The sequence below is a fragment of the Convolutriloba macropyga genome, chromosome 9 (genome assembly GCF_964194025.1).
Source record: "Convolutriloba macropyga chromosome 9, txConMacr16.3, whole genome shotgun sequence".
NCBI classification, from domain to species: domain Eukaryota; kingdom Metazoa; phylum Xenacoelomorpha; order Acoela; family Convolutidae; genus Convolutriloba; species Convolutriloba macropyga.
In genome coordinates this window covers 33,553,222-33,566,345 of record NC_134476.1, presented here as the reverse complement: position 1 = coordinate 33,566,345, position 13,124 = coordinate 33,553,222, and the positions used below count along the sequence as shown (strand labels likewise).

The following is a 13,124-nucleotide window of genomic DNA, read 5'->3' as shown; positions in this document are numbered from 1 at the left end:
AAAGTCAAGTAAATTTCAAGTGTTTGATTATTTACTACATTCAGAAGTTGGATTATTTGAGTTATTCCAACCAATACAATTATCGATCAATTAAATTTAATGTTTTTGAAAAGGGAAAAGTGGCGATAGTCATTTAATACAGCTGTCTTTGCTTTCATCAAATGTCTGCAGCTGGCATTTTGGTTGCGACTGCCAGAATTTATGAAACAAGAGGACAATTTTCTGTTGCTCGTTTTTAAGTATTAAATTAATATAGTTGGTTTCATACACACTGTTCGAGGGTTATGGTGGTTGCCTCCGTTTTAGTGTAAACTTATGTTTCTGCAACATATGCCCTGTGAAGAGCGAAGCAAATAGCAACCAGTTCCAAGCTTTTCATCAAAAATCTATTTTTATCTGACGCAAAACTTATCATTTTTGTTTCGTAAAATGGCAGTCTCTTATTGCAGGAACTAAAACTAGGCACTTTGTGCTTGGTAAATAATGTCATTAGTTATTTATAAATCCACCGGATTCCAAGCGTCACACTTCGCTTTTCCCATGGAATTCAGCCTGTGGAGCCTTTATTTATTTTTCAAATTACATGTACTATGAAGCAGTGTTGTTTGAATAGTACTTTTTCTCTAAACAATCAACTACATGTATCTTTTCAATAAGCTTGCCTTCAAACAAAAATGCTGCTTTCACTCTGAGTTAAAAGACGGTGAAGATTTTGAGAATGGTAAGATAGATACAAATGAACGTAGCAAGTATGCCTGGATTTTATCTTATCGAGATTAATTTGCTCTTCGTTTTATGGCGTACTACGTTTGCACTGTGAAGATTTTCAATTATTGTTCAACCAAAAACACGCTGTTGCTATCTGCGCCACACCGCTATGAGAAAAAGGTACGTTGTTGACAATATTTTTCAGACTAATTTTTGAAATATCAATCATAACCGTCAGTAGTATAATCTGTGCTAAATTTTGCTCTGCTTTAGTTTTTCCTAGTTCAGATATAGGTAATTTTTAATTTTAGGTTTAATAACCTTAGGCTTTAATTTTGGGCTTTATCTCAAAATACACAGGGGCGGCAACAGGATCGATCAATCGGTACTTGCATTGAAATTTTTGGATCATGTCCATATTTTTACATAGTGATTTACTATGTAATGACACGAGCTCTGTAACGGGGGGGGGGGGGTACATAACGTGCTGGGGGACACAAACGGAAAAGATCGAAATTTTCTTAACTAAAATTTGGTTTAAATATTTAAATAGCCCAAATAAAAAACAATTTTCACCCTTTGAGCGTAAAAAACGTGTTATCGCTTTGAGAATATTTCTCAAGAGTTATTGTTCCAGCATCCCTCGCACGGCTAAATGAAACTGACATTGACAACGTGGCTGGCTAAATTACACCACTGACTAATCACATCAAGGGAGTGCTCCCTTTTGCCCCCCCCCCCCCGTTTAGTGGGTGCATACTATTAGCATGCAAAGGCACTCGCTGTGAAACGAGCGGGGGTGCATAACGTACTGGGGGAGGCACAAATGGAAAAGATCCTGAATTTATTATTGGTGCTCTAGTTGTCCAAATCAATTTAGTACAAAACTTATAGCGTGTTTATAATGGCAAAATATAGAAACCGTTGACAGTGTTCCACCTTTTCTCATCCTTTTTCTCACTCAGCATATATAAATCGGCGACTCCACTTATTCAAGTGTTGGCATATAGATGTTCCTCCTTTTTAATTTATTAAAATGTGTGTAATTTCTGTAATCTTTCCGCATTTTGTAGTCACTTAGAATTGGGATAGGGTTATGAAACCCGCCTCAATAATTTCAGCTCGTTGTTGCTTTACAGGTTTTCGAGTTGTACTTGCTCTTTGATTACGATGAGCTCATTTGGACAGATAAAATAAAGAGAGTTGCGAGAAACCAATGAAACCGCATTGACAAAGCTGTTAATTGCTTTCTGCAGTGAGTTTTCAGCTATTATATTAGTATTGTTGGTCTTCGTATTCTATTTTTGTTTGGCTGATTTCTTACCTCACCTGAGTGCTTTAATTGCTGTGCTTTGCAAGTCTCTTAGGGTATACGGTTCACTGAAACTGCTCGGAGAGAGAGGAACTTGGCAATTTTGAGAAATTTTGTCACCCACATTTCTTAGCCCTCCCCCAGTTTTCTTTACACGACGCAACCAGTTGATTGAAATAATTCTTCGTCCGACGTTAGCCGATTGTTTGTATCGGCCCTGGTTTAAATTTTTATTAGCCACATAACTGCTATTTTTCTATGCCACATGAAGGGGATAAATTGTCCTTTCAGCTGAAAGCAATCACATCTTAAAAACTAAAATCGTAAAAACGTTAGTACTTTTCTGCTTTGTTTCATTTATAAATGTTGCTTGATAATAATGATAATAATAGTAGTAATAACAGTAGAGGTAATATGCTAATAATAAAATTCAGCCGCTCATTGTTTTCGTTTTTTTTTCTACTTCGTTAAACAGAGGAAAAACAAAAAATAATTCTTCCCAAATTTTCAAGGTTTTGATCTTTGCTTCTCTAGGCTGGTTTTAATCTTTGCTTATTCTGTGCAATCTGCATATAAAGAGTAGACGCTCAACTAAAGCGGAATGAACGTGGAACAATTCAAAAATGGGGATCGGATAAACCCATAAATTGCGTCCTTTTATCTAAACGTTACCCAAACCTTGTTTTCATTCATCTTGGTTTCATTCCTCCTCTTCTAAGGTTTGGTGTCTTTACCAATCTTTTTTCCACATGTCTTGAAGAAGATTCAATCCCAGCAAATGCAATGAAAATGAAACTTTTTGGTGCTATTTTGTGATAGAATAATCAATTTTATTGCGTTCAAACGAGGAGTTTTGAGGCCGCTCAAAAAGAATTCTAACCATGTTCCTGAATCGTTGTCGAGTTATCCCCTTTGACAAATTTAAGATTCCTGTCAAAAGTTTTTAAACGGTTGCTTAGGAGCAAATTAGTTGCTTTTGAGTGAATCTGGAATCTTATAATCTCAAGAGAAAGTATCAGAGTGCTGACTGTTCCTCGCCGTCAAACGACATGGCAGTGCTGAAAGTCTTTAATGATTCAATAAAATCTTTCGCAACTGATTCATTAGTTGTGAAAGATTTTCGCAACTTAAATGATTCATTAAAATCTTTCTAATGATTTTCGCAACTTTAATGATTCATTAAAATCTTTCTAATGATTAAAAATCTTTCGCAACAAATTATTATAAAGGGACAGTTTTCGGGTTTTGAAATTAGAACGGGTGTGCCACAAGGGCCGGTACTTTATCCTTTAGTTTTTCCTGGTGTCTCCTGCCTTTAGAAAATAAGCTGAAAGAACTGGAAATGAATAATTTTGACGCAGATGATACCGTTCTTTTATTGTGTTTTCGATTCAACCCTCTGTCTATGCATGTTTGATGATATTTCACTTTTAATTCAATGTTGGTTCAGCAATGCAAAACTGAATTTGAATACGCATAAGAGTGAGTATGAATTTTTGGATAATTAGAAGTTTTAAACATAGTCGTTTACGTCTGCCAGATGATGGTGACTACACCGAACAGTTGAACATACTCGATTGTTATTTTGATTGGCAACTTACTGTGCAGCGATAGGTCAACTTTGCTTATTCGAACTCATTTTATTATCTCCGTAAAACTGGTCATTTCAAGATCAAAATAAAACATCCGGCTTAATTGAGTTAATTATATTTTAGTGTTATCACGTGTTGACTACTGTGATTTGATTTTCTATGGTCTGCCAAATTTTTATTTAGCAAAACTTCAGCAAATGATGAAATCTGCTGCGCGGTTGATCTTACGACTTTCACCTTTAACACCAACCTCGTTGTACCTGAAGTAGCTACACTGGTTGCCAATTAGGCAAGGCATTCTGTTCAAAATCTTTTTGTATGCGCACCGCTCTGTACATCAGCCTGGTCCACTCGTTTTATCAATCAGAATTTATTAAACGAAATACGGTGGTTAAAAGATCTATCGGTATCTAGTTTACTTTTCCGTAAGTTTTGCGAATTTTGGGAGAATTGTTTTCACATGCCGTGGTTGCTGAGTGGAATAAGCTCTTTTGAATTGGAATTTATACCACTGGACTTTCAAACGACAACTCAAAACTTTTAGATTTTCTGGCACTGTTGAGATTTTAAATGTTGCTTAAAATATTAATATTAATAATAATAATAATTGCTCTCGAACGAAGTTTCAAGTTATTTTTGGAAACATGTGTAAAATTTTTGTTTGACCTTTGTTGAGCTTTTGTTGAACATTCTTTGACTTTCTTTCTTGAGTTTTTCATTTTGGAGTGATCTAAGAGCTCTTTCTGGAATGAAGTTCGTCGCTTATAAAAAGCCACTATGCGCAAACTTTAATCATCGGTATTGTAGCTTAGTCGGGGTTTTTGCACCCATATAACATTTCTAAAGCTGCAACACCTCTAAATTAAATTGCCTCCATCTGTCGTTCGGGAGCCATTCATTCGATAGTAGTCGGTTTATGTTTTCGATATTTGTTTCTATTCCGAATCGTGATACCATCCTATCAGCATAAATTTTTGCGTGAAGTCAAGTTATTATAGAGAAATAATAGCTTAGGTATTGCTTAATTGCTACCTTGCAGCAAAAACCTGCGTCGATGCTGCCTCGACGCTCCAATTCAAAGGATAAAGGCAACAATTTGCATTACTCGTTCGGCATTCTGTTGTTATTAATTGCTCTCGAACGAATTTGGTACAATTTTTGATAAAATATAGTGAATTTTTGTGTTATTTTTATTGGCAAATTTTTCTTTTGACGGATGTGTCTTTTCAAGTGACTTTTACCCCCTTTACTTTTTCATTTTTCGTGATTAAATTTTTCTCTCGTTCGCAATTGTCAGCAGCTGAACCCAGGTGACGGCAGTTGACTAAACGTCAAACGAAAGGTGCGTCGAAATTTGTAATTTTTTGATCTATTCGGTTTTGCCACCCGCCCCCAGCTTAATGGGCCTATATCTTTTACGCCCCCAGGCAGACCTGCTATTTTTTGCATAGTAACGTGCTATATAACAACATAAAATTTGTAACTGGGAGCCATAAAAAATACTGGGGGACGAAACAGAATAGATGCTTTTTTTGTTATAACGGTATATAATAAACTTTATTGACTTCATTTGAATGTTACTTCATCAAAAAATTCGTAAATTTTTAAAATCCCCGCGCCCGACTGAAGTGGGGTGCAATAGATTTGAGCTGCAGCTATTTGCCCTAGAGTAGTTCTTCCGACGTTAGTCGGCTACCTTTGAAATATTTCAATGCTCAATTATTTTTTGATCAAATTGTATTGCTTTTCAAACTTTCAACAACAAAGTTGTCAATTTTTGGTGGGTTTGTCAGCTAACACGGATTAGTTTTCGGTATGATAGAGATAGAAAAATTTGTTTTTATAACATTTTTTGCATCAGAAATTGCTCTTTCAAACTGTTAGGGGGTTTGTTTTCATAGTTTCTAAGATAAGGCACTACGCTTTGTTTAAGAGAACGTTGGCTTGAGACGATTATCCTGGTTGAAAAGTCTCTTAAAATGAAAAACTCAGGTCAAAATGAGCTGTTGAAGTGGTGTCAAAATCATTTCCCAATACAGTACTGTTTTTTTATCGTTTTGGTACCAATCCACGGTACTGCCGAGGAAACATAAATTGTGTTATGATTTGTTTATCTGTGTGTATGTTTGCCTGTAGTCCTAATCTCGGGGTTCCAAATAATTCTGTTAAAACTTGACAATACTTCTGATGCATGTAAAGTAGTTAACAGTACGAGGAACGAATCAACAGCTCAGGGGGTGTCTATTTTTTATTAAGATGGCTAATGTTTTAAATATTCTTAACTGTTGTTAACATTATACCATTTCCACCGTATTCGACTTTTTAAATTGAACTTTTGTCACTTTCATTTGAGGTCCCAGTCATTTTTTTCATGCTGATTTTCGGGCGACTAAAGAAATATTTTTGACGGAAATTATCTCAAGTCAGTCTGTTATTCATCCGGGCGGTAATTTGATTTTGTTTGCTTTTCAGTTGCATGAAATTTCCTGACCCCAGGGCTGCAGGCGCTGTAGCCTTCGACTTGACCGACTGTCATGGCATGACCCCTCAACACAACTTGATCCCGGGCTCTAAGAATGCCACCCTTCCCAATACGTTCACGACACCGAACACTCTACTAAACCATTCAGATTTCCCTTCAGCAAATTACCATTTGTACCCAAATGTACTACAAACGCACAATATTACAACTCCAGTAGCGCCCAGCGTATTGCACAGAAACCCACAAAATGAAGCAGTTCTGCATTCGCAGCCAGCTTTGAAACAAGAAAATGCACAAAATTCTACACAAAGCGAACGATGTATGAAGCTGCCCTCAAACTTTGCGTGCTCGGACGAGAAGCAGTTTTCGTACACGAGCGACAAAGTTGTGACGGCAGAAATAATGCACAATTTTTTACAGCATAAAACGTTTAATAGTGTAGCAATTAATGTCCCGCATGTAGCCCAGAAATCATACGGTAGTGAGAAACGATTTTTGTGTCCACCGCCCGCTATAGTTTACGATTTGACCGAATATGGTAAACTCCGAACCAAAAATTCTACAAAGACCGACTCTGAAAACGGAGCTTCTAGTGAGCAGAATTCGGAAAGTGTCAAATTGTTAGGTGCAGTTTTCATAAAGCAATTACCACAAAACACAATTCCTGTCCAGTCATCAAATTTATGCGACTCGCAAACGTTGAAGAATCTCTACGTGTCAGATTCGGATCACGTTAAGGATTTCAAAGTGCAGTTAAAATTAGTTCACAATCATACGAACGATCTTGGCTCATATTTCAGTACGGATATCAAAGTCATCTCCAAACCATCTAAGAAGAAACAAACTCAAAAGACGAACGATCTTTGCATTGAATCTGGATCTAAGATAGCGTTGTTTAACCGACTACGTTCCCAGAATGTTAACACGAGATATTTAGTAGCAGACAAACAGCAAATGACTGTAAAAGCTAGCTCCAAAATGTGGGGAATTTTTTATATCCATTTAGTTGATGATAACGAGACAGAGGGTGACGAATTTTGCAGTTTGCCTGGCAATATTACCTATGGCTCGCATGTAAAGTTAGTTTGCGCGGAAAACGGCATGGCTCTTCCCAGATTAGTTATTAGAAAAGTTGACAAACAAAGCGCATTTCTTGATTGCGTTGAAGTAGTTTCTCAATTGCACAAATGTGCGTTTAGTTTCGCAGCTAGATTTTACCTTAGTCTTAGTCACGACCAAATCATAAGAAGCGAAGCTACTAAAACGAGCGACCAATACGTCGACCTTCTCACTGATAACGCAATATGGACTATTATCAGTGCTGACTCGAATGAAGTCAAGTTCTACGAAGCTTTGGGTCCAACCCCGTTCCCAATTTCGCCCTCCCCGAAAATTAGTGACTGGGAAATTTCCAGATCAGGTCTTGCGACGGATGACGACGATTCTTATCGATTGGTTTTAAGAGGTGAAAATTTTCACCACCAGTTATCAATTTGGTTCAACGCGGTGCCTTCCAAAAGTGTATTAGTTTCGGCCTCCCATATCGAGTGCATTATTCCTCCTATATCAGAATTTACATCGAATAACAATTTCGTAGACGGGCAATATTTGACAGTTGAAATTTATTTAGTCAGGAATGATGGGGTGATTTTTCACACCGGGAAGAGTTTTACCTACAACCCGTCTGATCATTGCTTCGCTGATGGGGTATTGCACCCCCTGCCTTTCAAACAGTTTAATCACGATGATTAGTTAATATTACAAAATAAACTAGTTAACGCAAACTCTATTTATCATTTTTCTTATAAATGTTTCAACTTGTTAGTTTACGTTTAGAAAACTGATCTCTATCTGGCTGTCAGATTTTCTGTCATCATTTTGGGGCTATTTTAGTAATATTTTGTACGAAAAATGTGTTCCTTTAAGTAAAATCAGTAGCAGGATTTCATACTATCTCGCCGCAATTTTTTTCTATCTGTGAGTAACATTCTTGAAAGCGTCTTAGATCATTGTTCTGTTGATGCTGGGGGCAAAGCAACGAAAAATTAATTTTGCATTCAATATTGTTGATAATAAAGTGGATTTACAACAGAAAAGTTGAAGTCATGAAGTCCCTTAAAGCTGTCACTTAATGCAATGGTTTCATCTGCCAATTCGCCGAAAACGTAAATAATTTTTGTTGAAGAATTTGGTCTGACATTTTAGCACAATTTTTTCAGTCCAATTTTCAAAAGCGCCAGTGATGAAAGATGTTCTTTGATTTTATATCTTGAATTGACAAAAAGCTAATTTCTGATCTCTCCCGGGAGCTCAGTTTGGATTTGTTATTTTAATATGACAGCTGTTATCGTTTTTACTAGTATTACTTGAACATTTGTATAATATTTATACGTTTTCCTTATTTGAGATAATGTTGCACTAATATTAATTTATTGGAAGTCATTTTCTGCCTTGGTTCCTTTTATCATTTTCTGTGTGAACAAATACCTGTTTCCATACTCTTGTATGAAGAAAGGGGTGTGTTTGTACATAAAGAAAAACATTTTCAACAGCTTGGCAAGAAGTTATTATAACCATTAAAATTCATGAAATAGCGCTTTTGGCTAAAAATTTATTGTCAAAAATCGGAAATCAAAGCGTTCGCAGTTATGAAAATTATCCCATTTAGCTATGAAATTTTCCCAGTGTTTCAGAAAATGATTTTTCATATTAGTGTGCGAAAAACATTGAATGTTTTCTGTTCTGACTTCGGCTTTTGATAGATACATTCTTCTAGTATACAGATGTTAGAAACAGTTTTTCTCAGTGTAATTTCAATTTCAATTCAGAGTTTTCTCTCATGTGTTGTTTTGAACTTAGTCTGAGGCTTATACTTTGATCAACAGTTCTACGTTTGTCTTGAGAAATTTTCCCACGACGTGTGCGCTGAATTGATTATTCAAAGTGACTTTTATTTATGAAAGGAGTGAGAAATGGTGACAAATTGGTAAACAAAGTCGCCCATTGTCGAAGTTTAGAGTAACATTCTGAAGATACATTTGATTTCTGCAACAGATTTCATGCTCAACTGACGCTTGCCTGATCAAGACAAGACAAACTTTCACTTAGAATTCCGAGCTTTGAATTTCCCACAGTACCCTTGGAGCTGGGCTGAAATAATTAATTCATGCGCTCTGGATAAAGTTTTGTCCGTGAGGTAATCTCTGGTCGAGCGCTGGGAATAGAACTAAAAAGCTGTGAACTGAGGTTGAGTTTATAGCCTTTAATTTGTGAGACACTCTTTTTACAGAGCACTGATAGAAGAATCAAACATTAACAAATGCTTCATAAACAGAATAGTGGGGGGGGGGGGTTAAGAATTTTATGCTACGCTGGCTCTCTTAAGTTTATTTTGGGTGCAGATATTTTTTGGCGAGATACAAAAGTGATCACCCGGATCATAGTAACATAGTAAATCAGCGCTCAATCATAGTATTTCTCATTGTATAAACATATGTCAGATTATGATCATGATCATTATGTTAATTCAGACAAAAAAACAGTCTGTTCAGTGAAAAAACAGCATTGAATTCTGATTTGTACAGAATTGTCTTTCAGCCTTTTTTCTCTGATCAGAACTCGTATCATAGTCATATAAAATTAGTTACAGAAAAAGAGACCTCAACTAAACTCGACTTGCTGGTTCAGGCAGATGGGTTAAACATTGTACATACAAAACATGCTATTATGTCTGGATGTCACATTACATTGCCTGAAAAATAAAATTTTTTTCATAACCTGAAAAAATCCAAAAGGCTAATCCGGAAAATATGTTTAACTGGTCTTCGACTGTTTTGCACTGGTTTTGCCTGTTATTTACTGGTTTTTGTCTGCAAAAACCCTCGATTTTGCAAATTTCCAGCGTTTGTCAAGTATCATGTTTGCATCGTCCGAAAATTCAAATTTTCTTTGGTTAATATCAAAATGTACTGATTTTTGTATGAACAGAGAAAGGAATCAAAACTGACTGTGCATGACAAATTCATGAAAAAATTCGTCTGAGCTTAATCTGCGAAGTCTTCGAGCAAAATGCATTTAGAATACTATGAAACAGTACTAACATAGGCTTTTACTATCGATTTTTCATGAATCAGTACTGGTTTACTATGACACTTAGGGTCCGGTAACATTGAGAAGCTCATCGGTCCTTGAGTTGAATTTTCAAAAATGTTCATATAAGGAAAAATAGGCTTCAAGTTCCTCTTTTTGAGACCATTTAATGCTTCATCTCCTGTTATGCTTTTTCGTCGCGGGCTTTTATAAATCTTTGGTTAAAAGTGTATAAAGAATAGAAGATCTCGTGATATTGTTAAAAATTTTTGTTTATTAAGCAGGTTAATGAAAAAGCTGTTGATTAGCAGGTTAAAACATCCCATTTTGAGTTCTAAAAGCGTGCCAAAATTTCCAGTAAAGTTAAGGTTGTTCCGCTTTTGTTTAAAATTGTAAGTTATAATCTGTGTTTATAATCCAATGAAGAGTTTTTGCCGGTTATATGAGCTTCTGATTGCTTCCGTTATTCACTGTGAAATGGATTTGTTTGAAACAGTTTTGGGGACGCCTTCAGATATTTCTTTTAACACGACAAAAAGAAATACTTCAAGTGTTCTTTTGAATAAGTGTTTAATTGCTCTCAAACGTAGTACGTAGCAATTATAATGGTCATATGGTCTTTTTTAATGCAATATTTCGCTTGACCGATTTTTCGTCTGACTCCTTCCCTACATCGTTCCACCCGTGACCCTGAGAGCTGGACCACCCGTGTATGCCGTGCTCCCATCACGCTCTCTTCAATTAAGCTAAAGCTAGCTTCTCTGGTATATCATAGCCTAAATGCTAGTTTGGTTTAATTCCTTCGTTAATAGTTGCGCAATCTCCCAGACTGCTATTATTGTGTTCCTCTTTTTTGTCTTTTACGTGTCCGTGAAAAATTTATTGCGCTTCAGATTTGCCGCTTTTTGACCATTATTGTGAAATCTTTTTGACTTCTAGGCTAATTTCATTCTTGACCCAATCTACTCAACCAGCATGTTAGGAGCAGCCAAATAGCTGGAAATGAGTTATTTTCGAAAAACGAAATAAAAAGAAGAGGTATAAACACACAAAGCCCATTTTTAGATGAGCGTTACCTAAATTTTGTTTTAATTCGACTTAGTTACAAGGCTCTTATAGTTTCCCTTATTGTATCGTTAGAAAACGGGAGTACGCCTTCATAGTGAATCGAAAAAGCCTACCAAAATAACACTTAATCTTGCAATTTTTTTAAATAAATATAACTATCAATTTTGTTCCATTTTCGTTCTACTTGCATTTTCGTTCTGCCAATCGGGGCCATGAGATTCAATTTCAGCTGGATTTTTATCTGCCGGATATGTTTCGTCTGGAGTGAAGCAGTAGTTTGTCTATTTAAACTCATTTTTGTCGAAGTCGTTGTTTTAGATACGAATGGGATGACAAAAAAAAACTATTTTTGTACAAAAATTTGGAAAGGTTCTTTAAATTCGGGTATTTTCTGCATTATCTGAATTTATAGAACAAACTGCGGTGTTGTTTTGACAATAAATGGCAATTGTTGCTGTAATCACTTTGTGAAGGACTTGTAAACACTGATACATAAGTAATAAGTTTGAATAAGTAATCAACATTTTTTCAAATAATAGTTTGTAAAAGAACATGATTGTTTGTAATGACAACCACCTATGCTCCAGAAGATTTTTGCCACCTGTAAGTTTTTGAGTTCTGTAATAAGATGATTAACTTGTATCGGAATGGGCGTCCAGGTTCTTTGAACAAATCCGGTTAATTTATAGCGCTTCAAGGGTAATAGCATTGTTACGTCATCGCTTTACCACTTGATTGGTCTAACCGCGGACATCTGGGTAAAATAATCTTCAAAGCTTTTTTAGTGCAAAAGCTTTGTAATGTAAGGATTCTTTGATGAGGACTAAAATTATCCTTACAAGCCTCAATAATCACTTGCGTCCAGACGAGGAGTATGACGGCAATTATTTAGGTGCTCTCCTTTACCGATTCAAAGAATTTGAATTGAATTGGGGCGCTGTCGTTTTAAGACTCGACGAGTCTTCATAGTTTTCTGTTTTATAAATGAGCGAGCAAGAAAACCGGAAGTTCAGTGAGAAAGTTGTTTCAGCGAACAAATTCAAAGAGCTGGGAAGAGAGAGAGAAGAGAAGAGAAGAGAGGAGAGAGAGAGAGAGAGAGAGAGAGAGAGAGAAGAGAAAAAAAGAGAGAGAGAGAGAGAGAGAGAGAGAGAAGAGAAAAGAGAAGAGAAGAGAAGAGAAGAGAGGAGAGGAGAGGAGGGAGAGAGAGAGAGAGAGAGAGAGAGAGAGAGAGAGAGAGAGAGGGAGGGAGAGGGAGAGGGAGAGGGAGAGGGAGAGGGGGAGGGAGAGGGAGAGGGAGAAGAGAGAGAGAGAGAGAGAGAGAGAGAGATCGAGAGAAGTTCTTTTGTTCATGCTTTCTTCTTTTGAAACAGAGCAAGAAATGTATGAAAAAATTTTGGCTGAGCGAGCTAATTTTCTTGTTCACGTGCTTTTTCAGGACGTTTCTGGGTTGTTGTAACTCCTATGTTGTCTGAATGGTTATTTCAGTCTAAAGTTATGATTTTCAGATTATATTGATAACCTTTCAAAGGTTTGTGGCATTTGACGGGCGTTTTACGTTAACTTGAAGGTTTTTCAAATAATTCGGTTTTAAGGCTATTTTTGAGGCAAATTTAAATCTGTTTTTTTTCTTCATTTCAAAATTAGAGATGTTTTTGTGCTTATTTTAGCTTATCCGAATTTGTGCGAGTAATTATATCGTCTCGATGATTTGAAATATCGTCTCGAGTTTTGAATCGCTCTCAAACGAAGTTTGTAGCAATTATATTAGTCCTGTTACAACACCACGAATTTTAGCATTTTTTTAATAAAACTTGCAAATTGTTTTGTTACAAGTTTAAAACTTGCAAATTGTTTCACATTTATCGTCATTATA

The 13,124-nt window shown here is 36.2% G+C and overlaps 1 protein-coding gene across 1 annotated transcript; it reads left to right on the top strand.

The window, feature by feature from the left end:
* The first annotated feature begins 539 nt into the window (after positions 1-539).
* Positions 540-8,548, top strand: LOC142345744 (recombining binding protein suppressor of hairless-like). Its single transcript, XM_075398043.1, has 2 exons — positions 540-888; positions 6,085-8,548. The coding sequence occupies exons 1-2, from the start codon at positions 878-880 to the stop codon at positions 7,844-7,846; spliced, it is 1,773 nt and encodes a 590-aa protein (XP_075254158.1). The 5' UTR covers positions 540-877; the 3' UTR covers positions 7,847-8,548.
* The last annotated feature ends 4,576 nt before the right edge of the window (positions 8,549-13,124 follow it).